The 12,412-nt window shown below is 38.3% G+C and overlaps 1 protein-coding gene across 1 annotated transcript in view; it reads left to right on the top strand.

Moving 5' to 3' along the window:
- Positions 1-12,412, top strand: part of GATB (glutamyl-tRNA amidotransferase subunit B) — a 677,264-nt gene that overhangs the window by 289,270 nt on the left and 375,582 nt on the right. The window contains exon 5 of the mRNA XM_044062037.1: positions 6,151-6,273. Coding sequence (XP_043917972.1) covers positions 6,151-6,273 — 123 coding nt within the window. The remainder of the gene's footprint in view (positions 1-6,150; positions 6,274-12,412) is intronic.

Genomic DNA, 12,412 nt, shown 5'->3' with positions numbered 1-12,412 from the left:
TTGAATTTGTTTACCGGTATAGAGTACATATCACAATATGATAAGGTCAGACCACAAAATGGTCTCCTTTGAAGTAAAAATAAAACATGGACCCCCAGCTAAACTGGGAATATTCAGGAACTATTCTAAGGCCAACCTCCTGCTATTAACTGAGAACCTGGCAAAATTTCAAGCCATTATAAACCCTGAGAACACTTCTGCCTATGCAGAATTGTTCCCAGAAACCCTGTGCAAGCATGTTAATAGCTGTATAGAGGCAGCTGCACTCACCAGGAAGAAGTACAGAACTAACTCAAAAAAACAAGCCACCCTGGTGGCATTACAGAATCAGTTGAATGTATAGCAGGAGAAAGAAAATCATGGCAAAAATTAGGAAGTGCAGCACCCAGTAAGATAAAAGCACTCACATTAAACTACACAAACAACTCAAGAGGACAAATAAAGTCTAGCAAAGCCAAATTTGCGGTAAGTTTGGCCTCCCAGGCTAAGGACAACCACAAAACATTCTTTAGATATGTCCATAATCTCAAAGGCAATACAAAATTGTGTGCAGAGCTCATTGTAAATGGAGCCACTTATGCTGAGCCAGAAGATATAGCAAACCTCCTGGCTGATCAGTTCAGCTCCAACTTTATTCCTCTCTCTCCCTCAACCTTCCCTCAGGAAATATCATCAAATATAACTCCCCCTATTATCACTAGGGAACAGGCCCTTAATGCTCTCTCTAAGACCAAGAGTACTGCATCAGTGGGGCCCAGACAATATCCCAGGATGCCTTCTTAATAGAATGAAACATGACCTATCGGGGCCTCTGGAATTACTATTTATCTGTAGCCTCCAAACAGTCTTCATGCATCATGTCTGGAGAAAGGCAACAGTCATTCCTCTGCACAAAGATGGTCATCTACAATCCCTGGAAACTACAGACCCATAAGTCTCACTAGTCTTGTATGTAAAGCCATGGAAAGAATTATCATGGAGATGATCAATAGAAATACAGTAAAACTCTAGACAATGGATGCAATCCAGTTTGGTTTCGTAAAAGGTCACCAACGCAATGGATGAGGGCAAAATGATTCACACTGCCTATCTTGACCTGGCCAAGGCATTTGACGCAGTACCCCACTTGGGCATTGTTGACAAACTAAAGAAGTTAGGTACAAACCCGTATGTCACCCAGTGAATAGCCAACTAGCTCACAGATAGGACCCAGGAAGTTAGAATTGGGGAGTCCACCTCTACAAAGAGGCCAGTCACAAGTGGAGTCCCTCAGGGATCAGTCCTTGGACCAGTCCTTGGACTGCTTCTTTTTGGCATTTACTTCTCAGAAGTCTAGGCCAATGTCAGTGGTCTCTGGCCGACTAAATTTGCAGATGATTGCAAATTAGGAGCTGTCATTGAATCTTGCACTGACACAAATGTTCTCTAGGAGGGGTAGACACAAACAAACAAATAGTGTCATAGTCATAGACTAAAACTAAATGCCAAGAAATGCATAATAGTATCCTTTGGGAAGTCATCCATCCCTGTTGACTATCATATTGACAACACACCCCTTAGAGTTGACCCAGTAGTCAGGAACTTAGGGACATGCATAGATAGTAATTTAGCTTTTGATCATTATGTGCCTACAGTGGTGAGGAAATCATTCTATGTTGCACAACTTATAAACAAATGTATGGCATCTAAGTCCAAGGAAGTCATTGTTCCACTGTATTCAACATTCATCAGACCTATCATTGAGTACAATGCCCCCGTTGGTATGTACCTAACCAGGCATATCCAACAACTGGAACGTCCACAGAGGTTCCTCACTAAAAGAATACAGGGCATAAGAAATATGTCCTATGCAGACCGCCTTAACGCTGTATCCCTGTATTCTGTCTCCTACAGGCTTTTGAGGGGAGATCTATGCCTGGCATACAGGACATCGTCAGATCTCACTATGATGGACCTCCTGCATATCACAAAACAAATAGTACCAGAATTACCTATTCTAAAGAGTTAAACCTTGCTTGTGATATAAATAGGACCTGCTGGAGAGATAGGTATGCATCCCAGGGACTACCCCGCCTATGGAACAGGCTCCCCATCCATGTGAAGCAGAGTTCCTCCTTAATCCAATTCAAGTGCAACTTGGACAATTTGATGGGAAACTGGAAATTCAACCCTAGTTTGGCACCTATGTCTCTGATGCAAGCAACTAACCTGTAAATGGTTTATCTCCCAGGCCCATGCTTACACTTATCAAGGGTATCAGAACTCGTCAGAGATTTGGGATGCATGGCTAGGCTTAAAAAGGCACTTGTGATCGTTAGCCTAGTAAACAGCTATGAACCTGTGATGAATTTCAGCTTCACTCCAGGCAAAATTGCAAAGATACAAACTTATATGAAACAATGAGAGAGAGCACTGCTCTGCTCACAACTACTACATACAATATTTGTGCTGTGATCTGCTTAAATATTACTGTGTTTTTAATTTTGTGAAATACTTTTATTTTCAAGCGTTCTATTACTTTGAAAGTAGAAGTCAGATGGTTTCATAATATCCATATTGACAATAATGGAAAATGTGTAAATGACAAATTTAACCATGAGAAAATGATGCAGAATTTCAGAGAAGTCAAGAAGAACACCTCTGTGGGAGATCAGAGATAGGATCTCAGTTGGCTGGGAGTGCTGGATTTTTGAGGGATACAGGATTGAGGAGTACATTGAAATGATAGTATTAAGCATGACTGATTGTGGCAAATGACAATGACATTTTCATAGGAGTGAGTTCTAGGCTAGGAAAAGTAGCAAGTGTGATTCATAAGATTAGGGCGTATATTCATTGAAGTGACGGAGCTCTGGTGCAGTATGAAAGGCTGGAATATGTGGAGAACATACTTAAACCTAAAATAGCAGCAAACCACTCCAAACTCTAATTATGTTCATAATAAGCAATATACAGCAGTTTAAAGAATTCTGGTGATACACAGGCTTATTAGAATGCTAGGGAACAAAGAACTTCATCCTTTTTTCAGGCCTACCCAACCCTCCACATCATCCCCTTGTATTTTGAGCATCACATGGTCATGCCTCTTGTGTCAACTAAACTGTCCAAAAAGAATGTTATCACCAACTCAGCAGTCTCCATTCTGACTTATGTCTGCAGCTGACCATAGAGGTGGTTCGCTGAATTTGTCCTAGCATGCATAGCCGGCCTTAGGCATAGGCCAACTAGGTGGCCGCCTAGGGTGCTGGTCTATCGGGGGAGCTTTTTCAGTATTTATTTGATGTAGGTAGACCAGGATGGAGGCACTGGGTAGTGTGTGGGGGGAGCGCTGTGGAGCACTTTTGCCTAGGGCACCAGTTGACCTAAGGCCAGTCCTGCTAGCATGAATAGCCATCACTAAGATTCAGTGCGCTCTAGAAGTGCTCAGGATTGGCCATATCTTAAAGCTGTCAGTATTACCTCAGGAAGGGGTCTATTCACAGATCAAGCTATGTCTGCAGAGCTCTTGGGACAAGGCCAGTCTCTTCCTGTTTTGAAATGAGGTTAAGGTTTCTGCTGCTACTACTTTCAGGTTCCAAAGGGGATTAAAGGCTTATTCTGTCCTAAACCTTACAGACCTTTGTGCATATCTAGTACATCAGGATCTGTGAAGGATAACTTTCCAAGGAGTCATCTCCATATTACTGCAGCACTCCTGGGTAGTGTCAGTGGACATGAGATGTTTTCTGACAATCAGTGTCTGGAGTCATCATAAAAGGTTCCTTCAGTTCACTCAGGTGTGGACACCGCTTTCACTACAAAGCTCGAAAAGTGCTGCTTTTTGGATTTTCCTCTGCTTGCAGAGTGTCTACCAAGGTGTTGGCCACAATGGGTAAAACCTCGAGGAATGGACTGTGTGTGTCTTTACTTATAGATAAGTATTACACTAACTGCTCTTGTGGGCCATTTTAAGACTAGCCAATTTCCCTTTCAAAGGTGAAGACCAAAACTGTTATTCTGGCCAAATACTTGTTTATGGAAATTGTTTTCAAACATTTTAGTGAAGGAGCAAACATTTGACATGAGTGTAAAGTCTTTGCAGTCTTTAGGTGAGAGGGGTCTTTGGCAAGGTAAGTATGTTAAGTTGTTTGAGGACCTTAGGAAGTATTCCTGATGTTAGTATAGGATTGTAAATGTAGTGCACGGTTTGGCTATGGACTTGCTGTCATCTTTAGAAGGCTGGGTGTAGTCTCTGAAATTTAACACTGGAGTAATTTTTTAAGTTTAGCAGCAGTTTATTGGTCTCGCTCAACAGTAATTTGCTTAAGTTAGAATAGGGAGCATCATTATGCAAGTGAGTAAAATTGTGTGGCATCTGAATCATTTGCTTGTTGCTGTGAGGGGCTAACTTGGAAAATGATTGTCTATGCTTTTTATGGATGGTAGAGGGAAGTGAGTAGATTTCTTAGCAGAGATCAGGTGATGATATGGGAACATAATTATTTCTGCACATTAAAAATTTTTCCTGAGTATTGTGCAAACCCTTAATATTGCTTCTCCTTTCACCAACATCTGTTGCTGCTGTCGTACCTCACATTTAACATGAAATTCCACACCTTTTACTGAAGTTAAGTACTTGTTTCTTGGTCTTGAGTCATAATTCTGTTGTGCCCAACCCATAATTGCTTGTTATTTGCTCAGAGTTCTGAACATTAAGATTTATAGTCACAGCAGCAATCAAATTGCCCTTCTTGATGTCCAGAGCCTGAGCTTGAACCTTAACGCCACACATCAGGCTAACATTTTGATTATATAGATGTGTGGTTGTTTAACTCAGTAGACGTATCAGGGTAGTTCACAGGTGGTGTATGAGCTGGTCATTGTTGATGTAAGAGCTATGTAGTAAATAGTATGAGGCAGTACGCTTCAAGGCCTTATCCCTTCTGTGTGTGTGTGCATACATAAACACAAAAGCCAGAAGAATTAGCTGGATTGAACCCACTCAAAGTAATGCAAGCTGCAAATCACTACGCAGTTGTAGAATGCAGAATCCACTTTATTAACTTCAGAACAAAAAAATCCAAGGATTTCCGCTTTCGTTCAGAAAGATCTAGACTTCATTAGACAATTCAAAATAAAAAAAAAATGTTCAGTATTTATTATGTAAGTGTATTTATTTCTCTTTAACATTTTCTATTATGTCTAGTTTTTAGTATTTAATTACACATACGTATTGTTATAACACATTCAACATATTTAAATATTTATTGTACATTGTCATTTTATGAAGCAGTGCTTATATATAGTGTGTTTTTTAGGGTGTTGTGTTCCATGAACTTTTTCAGTTTGTATATTTTGTCTGCATTTTAAATTCAGTGACTGTAAATATTGTGCTTTTAATGACACAATTGAGTAGTTTATAACTGGGTGGAACTTCCTGTTTGAACTATATAAGAAGGAAGTAACTATGTGGGGTAAATTGTCTGATGAAGTCTGGATGAAAGCGCTCATCCTTGGATTTTTTTGTTCTGAAGTTAATAAAGTGGATTATGCATTCTAGAACTGAGTGGTGATTTGCAGCCTGCATTACTTTGAGTGGGTTCAATCCAGCTACTTCTTCTGGCTTTTGTGTTTTTCTGCTTCAGTTTGTGCTTTGTGACTTTTTTGTGTGCGTAACATACATACACACACACACACACTCGTATATACTGTGTTTGTGTGTACATAGGCATCTTAGTATGACAGAGAATTTGCACATAGTTGTGACCTTCATGTGTATTGCCTATGGCTTTTATGGCAGTTATTTTATGAATATATTTCTGTATGCAATAATCAGCCGTAAAGTATGTCTGGGAGAATGGGCTTATGGTTTAGCCGAGGGGTCTTGGAGACTCTGACTAGTGTTTTTCTGTGCTTCTGTTGACAAGGATATAAGCATCAGGATTGAAAGAGTAGGAACGCAGATGATGGTGTGAAAATGAATATTTATCATTTCCCTCATTTTGATGGCTTGGAGTTGATCATCACTGGTGCTTCTCCACAGGTTTTGAGAGTAAAACTCGTACAAATAATATCACTTTGAAATGTGTGTCCTATTTGAACTCTGTTTTCTGCTGCATGTTTAATTTCCATGTGTCTGCTGTAGTTAACTGTAACCTGGTATCTTTTCAGGAGTTGGACTGATAGAGATTGTCATGGAGCCTGACATGAGCTGTGGAGAGGAAGCGGCTGCTGCAGTAAGAGAAATCCAACTGATTCTGCAGACACTTGGGACAAGCCAGGCAAACATGGCAGGTACAAAATGGAAAGTGTTTTAACATCACAGAAGTTGCAACTGATGCTCAAACTAACTTAAATGATTTAATGTAGATCCTCTTAAGAAATAACTTGGAGCAGAGTATGCTGATGAATCATTGCATGTAGCACAGCACTACATCTTTTTGAACTTGTCTGCCCATTTTTGTTTCTGTTTTACAGATTACTGTAGATCATAACTCAGTTTTGCACCATTTTGTGTTTACTGATAACTGTTTAGTGACTTACATCATCAGGGAATGATTATTAGTAATACTTAGAACAATGTAAGCCAATTCCAAAGCATTTATCTCAAAAAACATATCCCAAAACATGGAAGCATGCGCAAATGTAAAAATCCAAGAGTATATTTATTGTGTAAGCGCTTTCATAATCCAGTCACTTCTTCAGACACACAGCAAAATCACAAAAAAGCACTCCATTTATACCATGAATCAATCAAATCAGTTTCCCTCCAAAACATTTAAAGATACAGGCAATATTATCAAATAGTAATCAGTACAGTGTAACTACCATTAGTATATCCCTTAATAAATCAAATTCTGCAACATATGTTAAATATAAAAAAATCAATAGATAAGAAACAAAAATAAAAAATAAAAATATAGACAAACTATTTCTTGATATTCCTATTCTTTAAAAACGGTTTTAGGGGCACTGAATCATTTAGCCCTTACTCCCTATAAGCCCCAAGCCTAAAAATCCATCTTAACTCTACTAACTCTGTGTTGTTAACCATATCACCTAACCTCTCATTAAGTACTTGAAATAAAAAAGTATGTTCTGTACCCATCGACAAAGTATGTTTGGCCAATGCACTGTATTCTTCTCCCCTTCTAGTACAGTACAAATGGTCTCTGATATGTTCTTTTAACTGACTATTCGTTTTACCAACATAGAATCTGTAACATTTAGCACATGAAGCTAAGTAAATCAGATTCTTGGTATTGCAATTGGCCCTAGTTCTTATCCCCCAGAGATGACCCGTTTCAGGATGTCTAAAAAATCTTGACTGGTCTATATATACACAATAGTTGCCGTTGCCACAACCTTTAGTGCCAATTTCCAAGTCAGTAAGTGGAATATTTAATCTCGGATAACATAGTTGTTGTTTAAGATTTCTCTTGTTTCTGTATATAAATTTAGGACATTGCCCTGCATACCTTTCAGTTTGCTCATTGACCAATAAAATATACCAAATTCCACCACAACAACGGAAATAACAGCACAGACTGAAAATAAAATATTTGATTTCTGATTCTGGTACCTCGGCCTTCGCCTTCAATGGAATAGTTAACATGCTCAGAAACAAGTCTATAAGAACCACCTTCTAATTACATTAATTAATTAATTAATTAATTAAATGCAATTAACAATGTTTCAAAAATTTAAAGCCACAAATACAAAGCTTCAAATCCACCAATACAAAGCATTAAGCTACCAATACAAAACTTCTTTTTATAAATCCATTAGTTACATATTTTATTACTATGAATTCAAATGTCATATTATAGTCATAGTCATATTGCATTATATTGTAATTCATTGATATTTAATATATGCCATCAATTCCATTTTATATTATTTTAAATGTCAATTTGATTGTAATTACATTTGGTAAAACTAACTATTAAAAATAGCACTAACTAAAAATAGATATTATTAGAACTCTATGGCTGGATAGTCCTGAATATATAGAGCATGGGGAGAGCATGGGGGTTCGTACTTTGATAGTCCTGTGGCAGGTCACTTTTATATGGGGCATGGGGTATTGACCATATGGATCAAACAAAGGTTATTAAATATATCTAGGTATATTATTTATCAAATATATATGTATTATATTATATGATTTAATTAATATCTGATATATTATAAAATATGATGAATATTATAATATATAAAATGACATTATATGTATATATATAAATATATGTTTTAAGTTTTAATAATAAATGGTTTTATAAAATTTTGTTTTAAGCTTAAAGCTAGCTTTTTTGTTGTGGCTTTAAATTTTTTTTTAATTGTTATTTAATTGCATTTATTGTTAATAATATAATTTATTAATTCTTTAATATTTATTTATTAAATTATTTAACTAATCCAGAGGTTAGACTGAATCAAAAAAGAAATATAAAATTTTTATTTTATTTTCTATATTCAAAAAAAAATAGTTAAGTTCCTATTTAAATATTTCAATAATTATAATCAAACTTATATTATGTGTATAGTCCATTTATATTCCCTTACAATAGTAACATTTGTGTTACCAGAATTTCCCCCCCCATCTCCATCCTGGTCATTTCCCTTTCCCTTCCTCTTCGTTCCCTCTTTTCCCCTTCCCTTTCTATATATCCAATTTCCAAATTTTTCCTTTTTCTCCTATTCCTCCCTTCATAAGTCCAACAGATTGGTAAAAGATTTAGTCAAGTCATGGGTAAAGCCCCGGATGTTAGTTAAGGAAAATGTGGGCCATGGGAAATTTTGAATCCATAGTATGTATTTGTAAGTTTGGGGTATTTTCCCTACAAGGTAGCATTCTTAACTTCCTATTGTGCCACTGTAGCCATCTAAGAATCTAATTCATCCATTTAAATCCATGATTTTGTTTCAGATTTGTTGATTGTAATTGTATTATTTATTTATCAAAAAAAAAAAAAAAAAAAAACAATACTCCTGCCCTTCACTACCCATCCAACCAATCAACAAAACATTCTATCAACAATATGTACATATGTCTATGTGTGTCTTTATATTAGGTAGTATATGATGATCCATTCTTCCATAACCAGATTTGCATATGAATTGGCACTAGTGCCCATCGCCAATCTGGCTACTTGCCAATAACACCCATTCTTAAAGAAAAAAATATTGTGTTCTAAGACTATTTCTAATAGCATCCATAAAAAATCAATCTGATCTCTTTGATGTTTCCCATGTCTCTCTAATGAAGCTTTCACCATAGCCAGTCCCTCAGGGTTGGGTATACAGGTAAAAAGAGATGTCACATCCTACGTTACAAGTCAATCAAACTTCTCACCATTCAGACCTCCACATAAATCATATAGGTTTGTTAAAGAATTTTGGGTGTCCTTGAGTATAGTGTGACATGCTCCTAATACTAATTTTAACTATTTATCGATATACACTGAAATCGGCTCCATGAGCCATCCTGCTCCTACCACTATAGGTCTAAACTTAGGGTATAAAGGCTTTTTGTGTATTTTAGGTAGCCCATGAATTCTGGGAATTAAAGGTTTCACTACTTGAAAAAAGTCAAACAGATCCGTACTTATGTGGCCCAATTACATACTTTCATATAAAGTCCTATTAATATGTTCTTGCATAATGTAAGCAATTTCAGGGGAAACAATCTGATGAACATTAGTGTTTGCTAGCATTAATGACATTTCAGTATTATACTCAGAATTTAAAACTACTACTGGTCCCCCTTTGTCTGCAGGATGAGACACTATGTCATTATTATTACATAAACTATATAGTGCTTGCTTTTCACTCTTAGACACATTATTTACATTTCATTCACTGCTCTTATTACAAATAGCATACAAATCCTTCTCACAACTTTTCACAAATACTTCTATGTGTTCTGGTAACTTAGGTATAAATACATGTGATTTTCTTTTAAACAGTTCTAACATGACTAACAACTTCATTGTCAAAATACATTAATTTTAGAGCCATTTCATGTTTGAGCAGAATAATCCACTACTGAGTAATGAACTGCCGATAGTTATGGAGGATGACTTACAAATGGACAGTAATACAGAGGCACAGGTTCGTAACCTTAAGAGGCACATAGAAAATGACATATATATAAACAGCTTCAATGTCAACGTTTCCACTTTGAAGCCTGCCTTGAGATGAATGTAATACCTAGAGGGCTGAGGGTACTTAATATGCCTACGTAAAGAGACACGTACCCACAGCTCTTGGCAGAATGGCAAAATATCAATTTGGAGGCTAGCAGATCTTATATGAATGCATTTTTTTCTCCAATAGAGAGAGAACTTTGAAGTAACATTAGGCAACTGAGTGAACAACTCTGGTCTCTGATCGGAGATAATGTCACAGAATTGTTCACAAGTGATTTAATAGAGAAAGTAGTCACTTATGAAAATCGTTTAATATTGTTAAAAAAGAAGAAATTGGCGAGGGATGTACATGACTCTTCGAATCAACATGTGGGACTGATTATTAGTAATACTTAGAACAATGTGAGCCAATTCCAAAGCAGTTATCTCATAGGTCCATAGGTATTACTAGGCTATCTGCCCTAGGGCGTTTATAAGCCTAGCCAGAGTGTAATTGGCTTCCGCCTCCCTATTAGATTAGTCTACCATGCCTCTGTAAAGTAGGTCACAGAAGGTACCCTTTTAGGATTAGTTTACTGTGCCTCTGTCTAGTAGGGACACAGAAGAGATCCCAGGGGTGAATTTGCGATTTCCCATCCACGCGTCCAGATTTCGCTTGAAGAGGGTCAGCGAGGGCCTATGTCTAACATGAATTGGGATTCTATTCCAGAGTGAGGGGAGCCTCTGGGAAATGAATCTGTCCCTCCAGCATGTCCTATTTATTTTTGTGCTGAGGTTTAGGTCCCTGGAGCGTGTAGCTCTAAGGGACTTGGATTTTTTGAGGTGGAGCATGTCCATTAATTCTGGGTTTGACATGGCTTTGTACGTCAGGCATAGATTGCCTCTGAGTAGGCAGTAAGCAACTGAGTAGAGCTGGAGTTTCTTTAGTCGAGCTGCATAGGACATCTGTTTGTAGCCCATGATCCTCTTGGTGAGGTACTTTTGGGGTCTCTCCAGTTGCTGCAGGTGTCAGGTAAGATACATCCCAAAAGGGGCATTGTATTCAATTATGGGCCTGATGGTGGCAGTAGAGGGGCACAATGACCTCTCTTGATCTAGATGCGAACCCTTTTGTGATAAGGTGGGCTATATAGAAGGTCTTTCTAACCACTTTGGCAACGTGATTATCAAAGTAGAGATTACTATCTACGTTGGTCCCCAAATCTCTAATTACTTCTCAGATTAATGGATTACCACCTATGTGGTAATTTGTGGGCACCTTGTTTTTCCCAAAGGGGATGACTATGCACTTTTTAGCATTTAGCTTGAGGCCGTGGCTCTGGCGCCAAGCATCCATCTCTGTGAGACCCTTTTGGAGGATGCTTGTGTCAGCTGGAGATTCGATTATGGCCCCCAGTTTGCAGTCGTCTGCGAACTTTGTCAGCCATAATCCCCCCGTGTTGGCCTGAACCTCAGAGAAGTATATACTGAACAAGAGAGGTCCCAGAACTGAGCCCTGTGGAACGCCACTTGTAACTGGTTTGGATTCGGACATGGCACCTGCGATTCTGACCATGTGGGTTCTATCTCTGAGCCAGTTTGCAACCCATCTTGTGATATAGGGGTTGATATTTAAGCTGGTAAGCTTATTTATGATGCCCGAGTGGGGTATTGTATCGAAGGCTTTTGCGAGGTCCAGGTAGTCTGTGTGGACTACCTTGCCCTCATCTATGGCTTTGGTAACTGTTTCAAAGAAATCAACTAGGTTTAAGAGGCAAGATCTGCCCTTAACAAAGCCGAATTGGGTAGGGTTCAGTGTCTGGAGGCTCCCAATGTCTTTGTTTATGAGTTCCATGATAATATGCTCCATAGCTTTACAGGCCAGACTAGTCAGGCTTATGGGGCGATAGTTTCCGGGGTCCGTTGTGGCACCACCTTTGTGGAGTGGGACCACTATAGCTGTACACCATTCTTTGGGTACATGTCCTGTAGTAAGGCTACGTTTGAACAGTGACTTAATGTGAGGGTTCAGTTCTTCTTGGAGCTCGTGTAAGACACAACCTGGGACACCGTCCGGTCCCACAGATGCTGTGTTTTTTGCTTTGGAGAGGGCAGCTTTCACCTGTGCATCTGTGATGTCAGGGAGGTTACATTCAGTTGGGATAGGCATTTGCTCCTTTGAGGGGGAAGGGAGGGAGAAGTTTGCGCTGAATCTGTCTGCCAGGATGTTGGCTATGTATGTAGGTTTGGTATATTTTGTACCGTTATGCAACAATTCAGAGCATATCTGGGAGTTTCCGCCC

The sequence above is a fragment of the Protopterus annectens genome, chromosome 2.part1 (genome assembly GCF_019279795.1).
Source record: "Protopterus annectens isolate FY-2018-M chromosome 2.part1, PAN1.0, whole genome shotgun sequence".
Taxonomy (NCBI): Eukaryota; Metazoa; Chordata; order Ceratodontiformes; family Protopteridae; genus Protopterus; species Protopterus annectens.
This window is presented reverse-complemented; position numbering and strand designations above follow the sequence as displayed.